The following is a 17,857-nucleotide window of genomic DNA, read 5'->3' on the forward strand; positions in this document are numbered from 1 at the left end:
CTGTACCTGTTTCAGGGAGTCACATTCAGAGTGGAGAACAACGATCTGGTAATAGCCCGAATTCTTCATGGAGGAATGATAGATCGGCAAGGCCTTCTGCACGTAGGGGACATTATTAAAGAGGTGAATGGCCACGAGGTTGGAAACAACCCAAAAGAACTGCAAGAACTGCTGAAAAACATCAGTGGAAGTGTCACTTTGAAAATTCTCCCCAGCTACAGAGACACTGTCATTCCTCAACAGGTCAGTAGCACATTTCTGATGATTCTGTGAAAAGAACTTCTGCTGAGTACTTTATTGTGTAAGATTCTCTAAGATTCTGGATTAGACATATGAATATAATGCTAGGAGGAAGAGTAAAATTTAGATACCTGTATTTACCTTTAATTACATTTTAGAAATGAGTTTGTTCACCTAATATGCCTGCCTGAAAAACTTAAATTAGTGTTTAAAATTGTTAGGCATTTGTATGCCACATATAAAGCACATTTCTTTGACCTTAAGTGATCTCTGATGACCTGACCACAATCACACTTCATGCAGTGAAGTGTGTGTGTGTTTATAATGTGGTTAGTGTCAAAATAATCAGTTTAACAGAATCCAGAAACATATTTAATTCAACAGACAGGCTTTTGAACTCTCTGACTTCAGTGGGAACTTGGATGGTGGCTGTTCCTTATCCTTTTGTTGTTGCTGTAGGCTGTCAATTTCTCCATGGCAGAAGTGACTTCCTGAGCTGAATCAGTCCTTTGAAACACCCTATAAGATGCTCCTCCGAGTAGTGGGTCTTAATGCCTGTGACTTCCACTGAGTAGAGGCTGAGGGAATGTGCTCTGTTGAGGCAGGTGCAGGGCTTCCTTTGCTCCCCAGCCTGGTGCAAAGAGAGTCAAAGCTGTTTTCAGTTCAGTCATGCAACCTACTGTTTCTTCCCCTGCATCAAATTTGAGTCTTAAGCAGCTGCATCTCCTGTTATTTTTTGCCATGAACTCAATGATTTAAAAGTAATTGTTAAGATTCTACAAGCCTTAAATACAGTGCTCACATTCCAATAATTTGTTTGTATTTTTAAGTAGTTAAAAGTCAGAATGCTAATTGAGTTGTATACACTGAAATGCAAAAATGAGCATTTTGTAATACCATGTCCAAATGGAACAGATTTTTTAATTTTTATCATGAAGCTACTTCAGCCAAGGCTTGCACCATTGATTATTCTATCCCAGTTGGTGAATAACTTTTTCCCCCTAGATTGTATTTTACATGCCAAATGCAGCTTGGATCATGTCAAGGTTTTTATGCTGTAGGTAAAGACATTACTTCAGTTTGACAGATAGATTAGTCAGAATGTATTTTATAATGCTTAAGCTTTGTTACTTTTTACACATTTCAGGTTTTTGTGAAGTGTCATTTTGATTATAATCCATATAATGACAACCTCATCCCATGCAAAGAAGCAGGTTTGAAATTTTCTAAAGGAGAAATTCTTCAGATTGTAAACCGGGAAGATCCGAATTGGTGGCAGGTTGGTAAAAAGATTAAAATAAGTAAAATAAAAAACTGAAAAGCATCAGTAGGTGCCTTACTAATAAACTCTTTAAATTATGATCTACTTCCATTTAACAGTAGATACACGAAAAAAAAATTATATTTCAATCCAATTTCAAGCTAATATAAAGATATGAAGTTGAAATACTAAAGGAAAAGTAATGTTTTAAATTGTATATGTAACACTCATTTTACTATTAGTTGTGTTTATTTGTCTTTGTTCTTGTATCATAAGCCTGGACATTCCCACAAATAAATCTAGGTGGACAATTTCTAGAAAAAAAGTCTTAGTTTGACTATAATTCTGGTAAGCCTTCCCTGACAGCAGCTGTGGAAGACGTGGACCCCTTCCTGAGTGCTCAGAGATGCAGAGAGAGAAATTAATCCTGTGGATTTGAAGGGAGTGAGAATAGCTGTCTGGAGAGGCTGTATGTTTTATTTCTACAGTGGTCAGTGTCTGTGAGCTGTGCATCATGCATGCTCATAGTCACAGTGTGTGGCACTGTGTTTCAAATATTAACAGCTCATCCTGCTTTAAGGTGGTATTTCTACATTCAGTCCTGCAGTAGAAATGTAATCCAGTGCTTATGCTATGTTTATTTTTTACAAGACACTATTCACAGAATTAAATATTATCAGTGCCTCTGAAAATGGGACAAGTGAACTTTTAAGACTCTTTTGTGAACTTTTAAGACCCTTTTCTCAACTGAGATCCTCAAAACTGGCAAAGAGTATAGCATTATTAATTTCCCTTTCGACCCCTACATTGCTCACCCTTTGCAAGGTAACAAGCAGAAGAGAGCCAGACTACCTGAGAACAAGATTTATGACTTCTTTAAAAGCAACAGAAAGATTCCAACATACCTAAGCAGCTGCTGAATTTCGTTGCTTCTCAGTGACAGTAATAACAGAAAGAAAGACAATAAAAAGTGTGAGGAAAGGCTGAGAATTTATTGCTGCCAATTTAATTAGTTTCAGAAGTAGACACTCCAAAACTCTGGAGGAATTTGATGTTTAGCTCTCATGCTGACTTCTGTATTGCTTTTCAGTCTCTCCAGTTGTAACTTGTGGGAGTCCAGGAGAAATAAATCTTCAACACTCAATCTGGCAAAATTGAAATGTGTTAAATCAGTATAGTGTATTGCTATGCAGATCATGCCCCAGGAAAAAGAAGTTTAGTTTTTCCTCATGCTTTCTAGAAATGCTGGACTGTTAATGAAAACTTCATACTGTAAAAAATCAGTTAGTCATAGATAAAAGCATTCAAGTTGAAAAGCAAACATCTCCTGTTAGCAAAAGAAGGATTTATTGCAAGCAAAAGATTTATGGAGAATTAGACACTTCATAACTGTGTTTGTGTGTGTTAAGCTTGCTGAGAATTGAGCTTGCCATGAAATTATTTTATAGAATATTTTAGCCAATTCATTACTGGGAATGCTTAAGTTACTAAGATTTTAAATATGTAGTTGCTTAGTGCAGAAAGCTTGAAGGCATGATTAGGGATGTGTTACTGGCATTCACTGGGAAATGACAGTTAATAAACTGTACTGAAGCCTGTTTGGAGCAGCTCAAGAATATAAAATAAGTATACTGTATACTAGCAATCTTGACTTCTGTCACCTGAGACTTCAGTGTCTGGAGCCAGAGAATTCCACTTGGGAATTTTATGCCAATATTTTATGTCTGGAGGAGCTTACTAACATAATGAGAACCAGTGATGGAACTTGCATCTATTTTACTTACATTTTCTAAATTTTAATACTCAATATCAAGACACTATTCCTGTAAAAGAGAATTTTAATATTTACATCTGACTCTGAAGTTTTAAGTCTCAGTAGTAAATGTATCAACACTCACCACTGAGAAACTGGCAATGAGGAAGTCAGTCAACACCATCTTGATGAGAAAAATGCTTCTTGCAAGTTAAATATAATTATTTGTTTGGGTTTTTTTTCCCCTCCCAGGCTAGTCATGTCAAAGAAGGAGGAAGTGCAGGTCTAATTCCTAGCCAGTTCCTGGAAGAGAAGAGGAAGGCTTTTGTTAGGAGGGACTGGGACAACTCAGGTGAGATTTAATAAATTTCAGGAGTAGATTTTGCTCTGACTCCATTTGTTTTGCTTTTCCCACCTTCATAAATAATAGAAAAACTGCTGTGTGAGATTACACAGATTATTGTGAAATGCTGAATTTCGTATTTTGGCTTTTGCTGAAGGACAAAGGGTGAAGTCTCTGTTTAGTGTTCAAAGATACATGAATCAGTTTTGCCACCTGGTGATGAAAAGCTGAATGAGGTGGGACAGGCAGTGTGCACTTTTTAAAAAGTTTTTGTATGGTATGCACAGAAAGTTAATAAGCTAAACATGAATTTTTCAACTGCTTTCTTTTCTAGGAAAATATTTTTTTTATGTGTTCAGTTGTTCCTGTACCATTTGATGGGTTTGTAAATAGATGTAATTTCTTGCCCTAGGATATATACAATTCTAGAATAGTCCTTATAAATGTATTAATCTAAAATTTCATGTATTCATATAAATAAGTTTTAGAAATTAGCAGAAATTGTGAGTTCATCTAGTTTTTTATTTTTAGGGCCTTTCTGTGGAACAATAAGCAGCAAAAAAAAGAAAAAGATGATGTATCTCACTACAAGAAATGCAGGTATCTCTTAATACTACATGAAAGTCAATGTTCTTTAGGTGTCAAAACTCGCAGAGTGTAGTGTATCCAAAGCTAAAGATTTGCAGTAAAATATTTGATTATAAGTTTGATAGATTATAAGTTTGATAGATAGTTTTTATGGTTTAAAAACAATAGCAACCAGTGCAGACATGGCTGTGCTGCATACATCATTTGGTGGGTGGAAATCAGAGAAAAAGGAGTGGGTGTTAAGAAAAAACAGTGAAATGTTTGTTGCCAGTGCGCTGAGGGGATGTGATTTTTTGCTTCTGTTCAGCATTGATGAGGCCACACCTAAGAGTGGGCACCTCCACAGTGCAAGGGAGATGTGGACATACAAAGATGTTGAAAGGACTGGAGCATCTCACCCATGAGAAAAAGTTGAGACAGCTGGGAATGTTCAATCTGGAGAAGAGGAGGCTCAGGGCAGCTCTCACCAATGTGTACAAATACCTGAAGGGAGGGTGCAAAGAGGATGGAGCTGGGTGGGCTGTTTGCAGAGTAGCCCAGTGACAGGGCAAGAGCCAGCAAGCAACACAGGCTCTGAACATCAGAAAACACCTTTTCCACTGTGAGGGTGACTGAGCAATGGCACAGGTTATCCACAGAGGCTGTGGAGTTGTCCTCCCTAGAGATAATCAACAAGGGTCTGAATGTGGTCCTGGGTATTGGGGTGGACCAGATGCCTTCCAGAGGTACCTTCCAACCTCAACCATCCCATGATTCTGTGGAAGTTCACTAATTGTCAGTCACAGTTTTCCCCTTCTGATCAAACACAGACTTTCTCCTTGGAAGTAAAAGAGAGAACCTGACCTTATGTTGTCCATGGAGAAATAACTATTTTATTCCCAAACCAATTTAAAGCTAGAAGTCTTGTGTCAAACTTACTGCCCTCTGAGCACTGTTTGTATTCACATGGGGTCTGTTGATAAATAGGACTACTTAATTTTTTTTTTTCGTACAGCCCTGAGTGTGTATTAAAGCTTTTTGTACGTTTCTCAATGTAGAATTTGATCGCCATGAAATCCAGATATATGAGGAAGTAGCCAAAATGCCTCCTTTTCAGAGGAAAACCCTGGTCTTGATTGGGGCCCAAGGAGTGGGGCGAAGGAGTTTGAAGAACAGGTTTATTGTGCTGAATCCTACTAGATTTGGAACTACAGTGCCATGTAAGTTCTCAGGATTCCGAATGTAATATCATCCTTTGATTAACTGGAAAGTATGTGATGTTTATCCTTGTGATTCAGTGTTGGAGTCATTTTGTCAGAGCATAAAAATTGTATAGAGTGGGAAAACAAAAGGCTCTTCCTGTTTTCAGAAAACTGAACTAACATATGACCATGAAAACATTTGTAACTAGCACTCAAATGGTACTGATGCTGCAGAATACCAGTTTTTGTCTGTGCAGTATTTCAGTCTGGGTTTCCTCAGTGTCAGTCGCCATCTGTTACTGAGATCATTCCATAAGTTCCCAGTAGCCTTCTGTAATGAACAGCCAGTGGCGTTTCTCAGGTCTTCCTTTTAGTTTTCCACCTGTGGACTAGGCATTATAAATTGTTGCTTACTTTAAAAATGTAGAGAAAAGCAGCAAACATCCAATAAAACTGAAGTGTTTGTGATCTCCAAGATTTGTATAACTATTTTAATATATCTAGCCTTAAGCACATGATCTTTTATTTCCCCCCCTATAAATAGCAGAAAAAAACTTATTTTACCTGAAGCATGTTTTCTTGCCTTTCTTTCAGATGCTTTGCTCATTAACCTTTTTTTTTTAACTCCTCCCTCCTGTTTGGCTGCTGACCAGAGAAGCCCACTCTAGCTACATTATTATTCTCCTGACATGTACTTTTCAGAATTTCGAAAACAGTCTGTTCCCTTCTGTTTCCAGTGGGCAAGAAATAGATCTGATAATAATAGGAGGGAGGGACAGGTCTGAAAGTTGAATTGTGCAAGATGAGAGAACCAGTCTCTCTCATTAGCTGAATCTCTAGCATCAAAACTGGCCAGGGCACTTAAAATTGGTTGATGGGCCTGATAACAAGGTTGACTTCTCAGTGTTACTTTTAAAAAGAAATCTTCTCTTGGGAATTCCATTAGTTTATATTGGCGAAATAGTAAGAGGCTTTTTATTGCTTCTGAAATTCTTACTCTATTTCAAAAAAGCCTTCAGAATTACTTATTCCTCTAAAATGCTATATAGATGCTTGAATATATGTTAGTAGTGCAGCACAGTTGTTGAACATTCTTCAAAGGCATAAAAGTAAACTTTCCCCAATCTGCTAGTCTAATCATGCACATGCAATACCCAGTTTATTGTATGTAGAACCTTTTTTTCTACTTCAGATTTTAAGTGGGAGAATCGGTAAACTTAGTTGGTCTTTGATTAGAAGAAAATTCTCCAGGTTATTCATAAACAGATTTGTGTAGGATGTGTTTTGGGAGGTGGGAAAGGGATGAAATTGATCCAGTGCTCTATGGGGAGAAGCATGTTCTTGGTGTTGAGTTCTAATCCAGCACGTGGTGCTGTGGTTTTCTTCAGTGTGATTAACTGAACTGTTAAATCATCTCTTAGCTGTAAGATGTTAAAGCTTACTCTCCAAAATTAATTGCAAACTGATATGTAATTCTTCTTAATGTATTGTATTAACCACTATAGCTTTAATCTTTTCCATAAAATCTTGACTAAAACTAGATGTTCTAGTAATTTGTTTATTCTTAACAGCTTCAGATGATCATTTTTCCTGACATTTGTGTTTTCTATAAGATTGAAGAGAATAGGAATTACTGGAAGGGAAAGATTGCTTTCCACTTGTCTCAACAAGTTGCACCAAGTGATGATAGAAGTATTACCAAAGGAATGCACTGGACTGTTAGGTTTAATATGTTCTAGAGTTCAAATCTAATTAAATATAAGTAGCAGGTAGTTAATATGGGGATAGGGCAGCAAAGTCAATAATAATATGATCTTATATTTTATTTTACTTTTTTACATTCTTATTTTTATTTTTTTGCTTAAGTAATGTCTGTACTGCACAGTGTAGCCAATACCCAAGATAGCTGATAATGATTTACTCAAATACTGGCTTTAATCTTTCTGCAGGGAATTTACCTTGCTTTAAAAGGGAAGTTGTCCTGGAAAGCAGCATTAGCTGGCTTCCACTAAGATTCTGCTATGGTGGCTGGGCTGCTTCTGATATTTAAACTAACTTTCTCTATAGCTAGTTCATGTACTTCTACCCTGAACAACAGGACAAATACAGAGAGCAAAGGTTTTGGGGGTGGGATGGGGCGGATCTTGTTGTGCTCAGCTATTTTCAGAAGTACATTTGGCATTTGGGAGTTAAACTTCCATTTGATTTCCAAGTCACTTAAATAAGTATTTTATTAAGTGATTACTTAAAAAGATTGCATCAATGAGTACTGTATATGGTGTGAAGGAGTAGGCAAAGGAAACAGGCAAATGGGTGGGTAAGCACCACATAGGAAACAATATAAATAAAGGGAACAGGAGGGGCTGTGCTCAGTTCTAAAATTTATCTAGAATGAAGAATAAACGTGTACATGGAGCAATTACAACTGTATAAGAATGTGTATTATAGTCTCCCTACTTAATAGGCAGTCCAGTTTCATATTTATATTCCAAATATAAAATGAAAACATTCAATTTATATTTTTAATTTTTTGTTTAGTTACTTCACGGAAGCCAAGGGATGATGAAAAAGATGGGCAGGCATACAGATTTGTGTCACGAGCTGAAATGGAGACGGATATTAAAGCTGGCAGATACTTAGAGCATGGAGAATATGAAGGAAATCTTTATGGCACCAAAATTGATTCCATCCTTGAAGTTGTTCAGACAGGAAGGACCTGCATCTTGGATGTGAATCCACAGGTATATGATTTATAATGTTATTATTATAACATGTGTGGGATTATAATTTTGAAGAGGTGAAGAGAGATGCCTTCAAATTTGAAGGCTTCTTATCTGGTTTCAAGGTTACAATTATCAGCTGGATTCCTGTGTTTATGGCACTTACTTGGAATGGATTAGAAAAGTGGAAAATACCCAACTTAAATTTTGCATGAAAGAGGAGTCTTGCAGAGTGATAAATAATCTTTTTAGCCAAGGAAAGAATGATGCTCAGCATTTCAAAAGGCAATGTAGGAATTTCCAAAATAGAAATAAGAATCTTCACTTATGTATTGCTGCCCATCATCACAGATGAGTTTTGTTGTGTCCCTTAAGTAAGGGGGAGATGTGGTGAGTCACTCTCAAACTTTGGTGGTTTCTTAATTTTTTTTCTTTTTCTTTGCCTCTAGGCTCTAAAAATTCTGAGGACTTCAGAATTCATGCCCTATGTGGTGTTTATTGCTGCTCCAGAGTTAGAGACTTTGCGAGCTATGCACAAGGCTGTGGTAGATGCTGGAATTACAACCAAACTTCTCACTGTAAGCAGATCATTTCCTATTTAGTTTTCTTTGAACAAGATGTTCTTAGATCTTTTAAACATTCTTTATCATTCATTTTAGGTGGAATTTGTTCTGAAACAAATGTCTCTTAGAAAAGCTAGGCAAGACTTTTGCTGATTACTTAGTAGAAGTTAATCAAATATTATGTATAAGGGAGATTGCTTCTTTCTTAAAAATAGACCTCTTACAGAGAAGTGTTGATTACAAAAATTACTTGTAATGTGTACTTTGGGAACTGTCACCTTTGATTATTTGCAGCAAATGGTAGATATTTCATGGTTGCAATTGTTCTTTTATGAAGATGTCTTTCCTTGACTTTCCCATCTCCCTCCCCACCCAAATTTTTGTTCCTGTTTGTCTTATAATATGTGTGTGCTTTAAAAATGGAATGTGTAATGCTTGGGAAAGATATTGCAGCTTGTGTCAAAAAAGGAAAAAGCAAAAAAATCTCACTAACCAACAAACCATCAACCCCCCCCCCCAAAAAAAAAAGCCAGAAAAAACCCCAGGAATGCAGGTTGTCCTTGTTTTCACTGCTGCAGCATCATGTGCTGCACTGAGAGTGGCTGACAGCTGCCAGAATAAGAAGTGTTGAACAGCTTCCCCTGTTGTTCCTTGGATTTGTCATATAAAGTGAAGTGGTATGTTTTGTTCATTAGATCTTCTCTCCTTTTCTTGAGACACTGTGTGTAGCAGAGGGAAATAAGACGATTCCTCCAATGCAGCTAAGTATAAATACTCTGTGTGGGCATGAACTTTCCCAGCTTCAGGAGCAAAGAAAAAAAAAGCCAGATGAAGCAGTTCAACTAACTCCCCAACAGAAAAAAAGCTGTGTTTTGCTGATGGCTCATAATGACAGTGCTGCAGCTTCATAGGAATATCTTGAATAAATGCTGACAGGGCACTCAAAGCTATAAAATGGGGGGGGAGGGGGGTGGTTTAGTATTTCCACTTAAATGAGTGTATAATTTTTAGTCATGGCTTCTAGTTATTATGCATTCTAGTATCTCTGTGGATGCTCAGTCAGTCATCCCTCTTTCCTGCTCCAAATGAACCCTGAATTTTATGGTGCATATACAAGAAGGCAAGGTTTAAACTATCCAGACAAGTATAAAAATAATTTCCTGCACTTCCTAATATTTGATTCCCTAAGGGACATCTTTAGGTCTGTATTACTTCTTACAAATAATAGAGAGGTTCGTTAAATTTCAGATATGCATTTATGTGTTTTTATGGATTCTGCATCACATCCCTGCACATGTATATGGAGTATGATTTGCTATTTCATATTCTTGTGCTTCCTGAACAAATGAAAAACAAATGTCATTTAAAGTATTACAGTTTGTTAGACCTGGCTGTATTATTTCTAGCATCCTAACCCATTCCATTACAAAAAGTCTGGCTCTTGGGTTCATACATTTACTTGTTTCCTTCATTCACTGTGAAGGAAAGGCTATTGACAAACTTAGTTTTTCATTTTGGTTTTTATATTGACAGCTGTATAAGGACTTGCAAATACTGAAATAATTACTGTAAAGGGAGACAAATCTCATAACTACTTCCAAAAAACTGATGTTGCACAAAAATTGAGAGGAATTTTTAAAGAATGTAGGACTAGCAAAACACAAAAACGTGATCAGAGGCACTTTATAAAGGCTTCATCATGTAGGAATATAAATTTCCTGCATATTTTGCAGCTCAGGTCAGGACTACAGTAATGTAGCAGTAGTTTACAAATGAGGGACTGATGTCAGGTGAGCTAGGCTAAAATGTTGTCTCTAAGAGCCATAAGGTATTCTAGAGCTTTATTCTGCTAGAAATTGTCTTTCATTTCATCCTAATTTAAAATCTTGGATTTTTGGTGTCTTCTGTGGAAACAAAAGGGACACAAATATATTTACAAAACTGATTGACTCAGTCATTCCTAAAGCATTAATTTTATTCTGGTTGGTTCATCAGTTGCCCTTACAAAGTGATTAACTGCTCCCCTGCACACCAGCCCAAGTTCACGTGCTTCTATTGATTTTCTTCAAAATTGTAAGATTGGCAAACATTTGCTTGCCATATTTAACATTACTGACACCACTCAGAACTTTCTGAGCCCTTTCAATGTATTTTAGCTCAATTTCTGTGTGAATGCATTATAAATGAAAACTTTCCTTATTTTTAAAATGTCTATGGTATCTAGCTTTAAATAGTCAGTTGCAGTATGTACTGAAGGGATCTTCTTCTGCATCTCTAAGGATTTGCCAAGTCTTATCTTTAAATCTTTAGTGAGATTTAGATTTGCTAATCCTTAAAAATCTCTCGCACAGGACACTGATCTGAAAAAAACGGTGGATGAGAGTGCCCGGATCCAGCGAGCGTACAACCACTACTTTGACCTGACCATTGTAAATGACAACCTGGACAAAGCCTTTGAGAAGCTGCAGACGGCCATCGAGAGACTGAGGCTGGAGCCCCAGTGGGTCCCCATCAGCTGGGTCTACTGAGTGTTCCAGAGGGAGCTTCAGTAACAAATAAAGTCAGCAACAGCAAACGTGACGTGTAGATACTGATGATAACCTACAGCACCTGTGCATTTTTACTCTGTGTATATTCAAAAGTACACTGTTCTGAATTTTTATAAAAATGTTGAAGAGAAAGTGTACTTAAATATGTAATTTATTTTAATTTTTCTAACTTTTTACAGATAACCTTTCTATTCATATCACATGAAGGAAATGCGTTTAAGCATTTTTCTATGTTTTGATTTCGTATCTTTGCCTTTTTCATCTAAGAAACTTTCATTCACTTCAGCATTTACATCTTGGTCTTACATTTTCACTGTGATTAAAAAAGGATACTTGAAACAATTTTTGTAAAATTTGTTAATGTCAGTGTTTAACTGATCAAAAGTCTATAGCTCTTATTAGGAAAGAACACTAATTTCTTTGAGGTTTTTTTCTTCTTCAAAAAATAATAATTTCATGGGAGCAGAATTTTAAATATTAAAAGCAGTAACAAAAACACAGGTCCATTGCTCCAGCTGCTTTCAGCTTAATGTTGGTGCATTCCTGATGTTTCAAAAGTTCTTGATATCTCTTGATTTAGATAACTTTTGTGTAGATTCCCTTCTATCTGTCTCCTAAAATAACATAGAGCAATACCTTGCAAGCTGCTTATTATGCTTTCTTGGGAGCCAATCTGTTAGCCCATCACAGTTGAAGTACTGACATTAGAAAGTCATACGCAAGGTAATTCAGTGCAATTTGAATAATGGTGAAGTAGCTTGAGAGAGAACCTGATAATGTGGAGCCTTGTAGGTGACACTTAATGTTTAGGACTATTTATTCATACTTGTGAAAACACATTGCTTAAAAAAAGAAAAAAAAAGACATTTTCTTTTCTTAGGCCATTGTTCTGTATTTGTGTAGTGATCTGTGGCTTCATTTCCTGTGATTTCTAGCTGGGTTCTAAATTATCTTTTAAATATTTGTGTGTGATTAATTGCTGTATTTTGAGTGTTGTGTAATGGCATTTCTGTGCTTTTTCTTACATTGCTTTTAATTGCATTTTTCATTAGATAGCTTGTGAATTGGAAGCTTACTGCTAAAAAGCAATGTTGTTTATAGGTTTTTTCGTTTACAGTGTATTTCCTTTTCAGTGACAATTCTCCCCTCAGTACGCTCATTGATATAATTCATATTAGGTTAGGTTCAGGTTCATTGATCAAAACTTAAGCTGATGTAAATTAATGGGAACAGAAGGAAAATACAGCTTGTTGCTCAGATGAGCTCTTTTTGTGACCATGTTTTATATGACACTGTCAGCTGTTGTATATAGTCACATTCACCATCACATACTGGGTTAGGTGTCTAAACTGAAGTCATCTGTTTAATTCCTCTTCCATCTGGTGACAGGCACCTGGCTCTGGATTCCTTTTCAACACCAAAGTGTGACCCGGAATGCTATCAAAAGGCATCTTCCTCAGAACTATTTCTGGAGGAAGACAGGCTTAGGCACTGTAAAACAGCATTGCTTCCTGTGGCTCTCAAAAGACTTTTATGTGCACAAGGTAAAGAAAAAATTGAGTGGATGCAGTAGAGGAAAACTGTTTGAAAAAAAACTCAAAAACACCCGTATGCAACAGATGGTTTTTACACAGCCTGTAAAGTTGGTTGTTGTGGGGAAAGAGGGACAGAGGAGGCTTGAAATCCCAGTGTGTGTGTGTGGAAAATGTTAGTTAAACTTGTGTGTAGCACAGGAGATCTTCTTGGCTCTTAATACTGAGATTTCAAAATGTTTTTCAGAGGGAATATGAAATTCTCCAAGGAAAATTTGTACCACTGCTTTTTTATTGTTATGCTTTCCAGGATGTGTTTTCTCTGTTTTTTTTTTTAAGTTTGGCAGAGCTCTCAGTTGTGGCACCAGCATGGGACTTGTAGTTTTCTTTCCCAGGAGACACGTTCTGTGATCCTGTTGCTCAGAGGCTGCTTTGAGAAGTGGCTGGAGTGTGGTGTGTAGCAGCAAATGACAGCAGGGCTGTTGCTTGGCTATTTCAGTGGTTTGCTTTTGGCACTCTGTGCTGAACATGGCTGAACTGTGTTTGTGTACTGTGTCATGGGAGTCCTCCATATGCTGTAAATAAGATATGCTGTCTGGACAGATAAGATGCCTTTTCATTATGAGTTAGAAATATACCCTTATTTCTGATGCCAAAAGTGGGCTGACTTCACTCTTCCCCAATGAATGGAATGAAAAGATTCTTCAGTTTACACACCTCAGTACTTCATGTTGCAAGCATCACTTATTTTCATCTTTTTTCTGTAAATTTACTGAACCAAACCAGCCACCAAGGTGTAGTCAGGAAAGCTTCTCTCTGCTCATTCTGTTTCCATCCCAGGGAGAATACTGTCAAGAGAGTCTCCCTAGTTAGCAATCTCCAGTATAGTCACATATTTGCTAAAGCCTGAAGCTTGAATGTTTGCTTCAGGTTCACTCTGTGGGTTTAAGTCAGGTGGTGGAGTGTTGTGGCTGAGCTTTGGGTGGTGGTGGTGGTGCTGTAGATGGCAGTGAGCAATTCTGCAGTGCAGTTCTGAAGCAGTAAGAGAAGGTGACTTGCTTGGGTTGGCACAAAGATGGTGTGGAAGTATCTGCAGGTCTGATTTGGTTGTGTGTGTGCCAGGCTGGGGGGGAAAAAACCCCAAACCCAAACAGCACACCCTGTGCATCTGTGTGTTAAATCTTGAGTGTTCACATTGGATTGTTTAATGGTGAGAGGGGGAGGGAGATTGCTTTGTTTCTTTGTGGTAGTTTTGGGTTTTGGCATAGTCAGATTTTCATCAGATACTTTGCTTAGTTTGTCCCCACCTGGTAGAATGACTGGAATGAGAAAAATAGTTACTATTTTTTGAAAAGAATGTTCTTGGAGGTTCTTGAAATGCTGGTGTTGTTTCAGTCCCATCCACAGCTGTGACGGTCCCTACCTGCCAGGGTGTGCTGCATCAGCTGTTGTACATTGTGCAATTAGGGAAGAAGACACTATGAGAGGCTCATTTTGAGCAAGCAAAAACATTTCATAAAACACCTGTTTGGAGTATTTTGAAGGAGTTAAAATAACTGGGATTTCATGTTATCTCATTCTGTACTAAACATTCATTTTCCAGATACTAACAGGAAAACTTTACATTGACTGTTAAAAAGAGTACAATAGGTGTGTCTGAGCGAGGTGAAGATGCTGCTAAATGTTTAAGATATGTGGTATGTATCACAAGATAAATATTTAAGTAGTTTAGGAAAAGTAAATTATCAAATAGTTGTCTGTGTATATGTATGTGGATGGTAAAACAAAAAATGCTCATGTTGGTTATCACATACTAAGCTACCACGACTTAATCCAGAAATGTTACCTGCATGTGAGACTTTAGAACTGGTACACTTCTCTACCTGGTTTATTGTGTTTACTAATGTATATTTTTCTAAATATACAGATATTTCAATCTAAAAAAACCCTATATTTATCTGTAATTTCTATTTGTTTTGGACAGTGCATGAGGTGCTGTAAAATTCTGTACATATAGAGACTTATAGAAGAAACACTGTAGTTGCCCTGTGAATGAAAAGTTATACATAGAAGTACAGTCAGTATGCCAAGACCTGTAAGTTATTTCCCTGAATTCACCAAAAATTCACTTAAGCGTGCACCAGTCTCAACTCTCCTGTAAATACTGTGGTGCATTGTGTACCCAGGTGATGACCTGCTGTCTCTAAGTGTTATAGCAGGTCTGCTTTAGGTTCTGCATCAAGATGCAGTCCAAGTTTAGTGGGATAATTATAATGGAATACATCATCTTGCATAGATTTATAAAGGTCTTTCAAAATGTTCTGCAACCCTTTGCAACGAAGGTAAACACGGAGCAGAATCACAGATCTTTGTAGGCAAGGAAAATCAAGTTCATAACCAAGGCAGTATCTGTGACTTGTGCCGTGCTCTCGGCTCAGGGCAGCTCTGTGTACTTAGTTGTACAAAAGCTTTGTGGAGCAGGATGGCAGATCAGCTCATTGCTTTTGAATTTCTGTTTATATAAACTGTCACATCTTGGCTGAGCTTAAATTGTGACGTTTTTTCCTTCATCCTCTCTACTCGCTGCATCTTCTAAAATCATACCTAAGTGACTTGCTTACAAATTGCCTGCAGCTCAGTGCTCAGGAAGTCACCTGGGTTTGGTTTTGTTTTTTGAAGAGGGTGATTCAGCTAAGAAATAGGAAACTTCTTTCTCTTTGAAACACAGAAAATCCCTGGCTAGGTACCCCCTTGAGCCCAGTGGGCCTCTGTAATGCTCAAGGACCAGTGGAGAGCCATCAAGCAGAGCGCTCCAGACATCAGGAACTGGGTTCTTACCTGTCCTTACACATGAGCCAATCTTGTGAATATGAACTCCCTTCACCTCTCCCATGGTTTCCCAGCCAGGCTTCCTGTAGGTTGCTTCTCTGCTCCCACTGAACCTTGAGGCCGTGTCCCAGTGCATGGACAGTGCCTCCTGCAGCAGCTGCCCCCTTGTCCATTGTGCCTGTGGGTGCAGCTCTCGGATAACCAACGGCTGGGGCTCTGTCCCATGTCCTGCACATCTGTACAGGCTGTTTGCTTCCTGCAGGGTTCCCTGCCTCACCCCAATTCCAAAGAGTTCAAGTACCACATGGTTATTGCCAAACTTCATGATGCTCCTTTGCAGAAGTGGTGAGATCATTTTATTGGTGTCTGTGTGGTGGGTACTGGATCAAAGACTCGCAGTCTGCTGGGCCTCTTGCCTTAAATACCCCTCAGCTCCCAGCACCCTCCTCTCCCTGCAATAAAAAACCTCTCCTGGGCCACTGAAAGGGGTTCTATCCTTAAGGCTACTTTAATTTACTTTCTCTGGTGGACTGTTGTGACTGACAGTGCTGAAGTGAAGTCCTGGCCCTTCTTTTTATTTTCCCTGGGTTTCTTCTTTTTTGGCCTGTACTTCCTAGTTTTCACATATGTTTAACAGGCTTGCTGGTGGAAATTGTCTGGGATTCTCAATTTGTGTCTTATAGAGGAAATAGTAGTTAACAAAAACATCAGTATTTAGGACTTGTATAACTCACTGTTTTAGGCCCAAGACAGATCCTAAAAGTAAAAATAGAAAACAGTTGTAAAATAATCAGTTTTGGTTATTTTTACAGGCAGCTTTGGCTTCTGATCATATTAAAAAAGCATGCTTGTGCCCACACACACAAACACCCATATATATACATATATAAAGCTCCATGGTAATGCTGCAAACAATTCAGGCAGTGTCTACTGAATTACCTGAATTCTCTGCAGTGGGATACGGTTCCACAGTTACATTGTCAGCTGCTGAATTCTCAGTTTATTTGCTGGTACTGTAGCTGGGATTTACTGGTACAGGCCTAAAAACAAACCCCAGCTTGGTGACAGCTGTGATGTAGCTTCACCTACAAATGGAATTTATTTAGCAGGGGTTCAGCAATATTTATATTTTATAGAATAAGTGACACTTGAAGTCATTTTTTCCTTGGTATTTGGAACTGTTTCTTATGCTCATTGGGTATGGAGTTCTTTTTGCTGCTAGGACAGTGGTCAGGTAACAGAGTTAAAGTAGTCCTGGAAACACTTTCTCCCATTTAGCCTCTTCTTTTTTATGTCAGTAGCTCCATGCTAATACTTTTCCATGCAATTTTGGTTGTTCCCATGGCTGAGCCAGCTGTTGGTTACTCTACAAGCAGCCAACATTTACCTGAATACAGCAGAGCCTCTTCCAAAAACCCACTCTCTCTGTTACCTGACCTTTCACATGATCCATAGCATAAAGCAAAATGAACAGTGCTGCTTTGTACAGGCAAAAAAAAGGTTTTGATTGTTTTTTTGGGTTCAGGTCTTGTACACAATTATGTGTGGAGATAACTGTTGAAATATATTGTTTCCCCCTAGGAAAATGCATGTTGAGCATCCCTTCCCCACTCCCCATGTGTTGCCCATGTGTAACATTTGTGCACTGTGGTGTAGGGAGGGGAACTGCTTCTGTGGGGTTTAAAACACAAGAAAGTTGCTGCTTTCCACCCTTACACCGGGCTAAGAACTGTAGGATCTTGGTTGTGTTTGGGTTTAAATGTGTATTAGAGCTCTCTCACCAGGAATTTCCTTACCTTGCTTTTCTCACAACTGGTTTTGCCAGTTGGAAGCTCTCATGGTTTTCTGTTTCGTTTTTTTATCTCTACAGTATATTAAATTAACCTGGATTTGAATTTGTAAAACTTTCAAAACTGCTCTCCTGTAAAAAATAGTTTCTTTAGCTGAAAACTTCCTACAAGAAAAATCTTAACCTGAATTAGCTGAATTTTTTAATATAAACCTGGAAATTATTTAGTACCTAATTGTTTGAATACAGTACTGTAGAGCAGGCCTAGGATATGGGACTTGTTAGCATTGTGACTTCATACTGATAAAGTCAGCTACTATGTGGGATGTTTTTAAATTGTGACTTGTTTTCTAAGACCCCCCCCGCCTTGTCTTTTTCACAGCTAGTATTTTCACAATAAACACAGCCAAACATAAAAATGTTAATGTACAAATGATGAAATTCTGTTAATTCCCAACAAAATATTTTTGTATATAATAAAGATTTAATATTGAAAAAATGTAATTGGC

The 17,857-nt window shown here is 37.8% G+C and overlaps 2 protein-coding genes across 4 annotated transcripts in view; one reads left to right on the plus strand and one right to left on the minus strand.

Annotated features, from left to right (window-relative positions):
- Positions 1-17,852, plus strand: part of PALS2 (protein associated with LIN7 2, MAGUK p55 family member) — a 59,563-nt gene extending 41,711 nt beyond the window's left edge. For both annotated transcript variants that reach the window (XM_071429216.1, XM_071429215.1), the window contains exons 5-12: positions 16-243; positions 1,388-1,519; positions 3,507-3,606; positions 4,129-4,197; positions 5,223-5,384; positions 7,905-8,107; positions 8,536-8,664; positions 11,001-17,852. In XM_071429216.1, coding sequence (XP_071285317.1) covers positions 16-243; positions 1,388-1,519; positions 3,507-3,606; positions 4,129-4,197; positions 5,223-5,384; positions 7,905-8,107; positions 8,536-8,664; positions 11,001-11,177 — 1,200 coding nt within the window. In that variant the 3' untranslated portion in view covers positions 11,178-17,852. The remainder of the gene's footprint in view (positions 1-15; positions 244-1,387; positions 1,520-3,506; positions 3,607-4,128; positions 4,198-5,222; positions 5,385-7,904; positions 8,108-8,535; positions 8,665-11,000) is intronic.
- Positions 2,473-17,857, minus strand: part of GSDME (gasdermin E) — a 40,145-nt gene continuing 24,760 nt past the window's right edge. The window contains exons 11-13 of one of the 2 annotated variants that reach the window (XR_011679546.1): positions 5,606-5,755; positions 3,400-3,557; positions 2,473-2,646 (exon numbers count right to left, since the gene is read on the minus strand). The gene's annotated coding sequence lies outside the window, so the exon portion shown is untranslated. The remainder of the gene's footprint in view (positions 2,647-3,399; positions 3,558-5,605; positions 5,756-17,857) is intronic. The other variant, XR_011679547.1, reaches the window with a different exon arrangement.

The sequence above is a fragment of the Agelaius tricolor genome, unplaced genomic scaffold (assembly GCF_023055355.1).
Source record: "Agelaius tricolor isolate 1412-34295 unplaced genomic scaffold, bAgeTri1.0.p SCAF_6, whole genome shotgun sequence".
NCBI lineage: Eukaryota > Metazoa > Chordata > Aves > Passeriformes > Icteridae > Agelaius > Agelaius tricolor.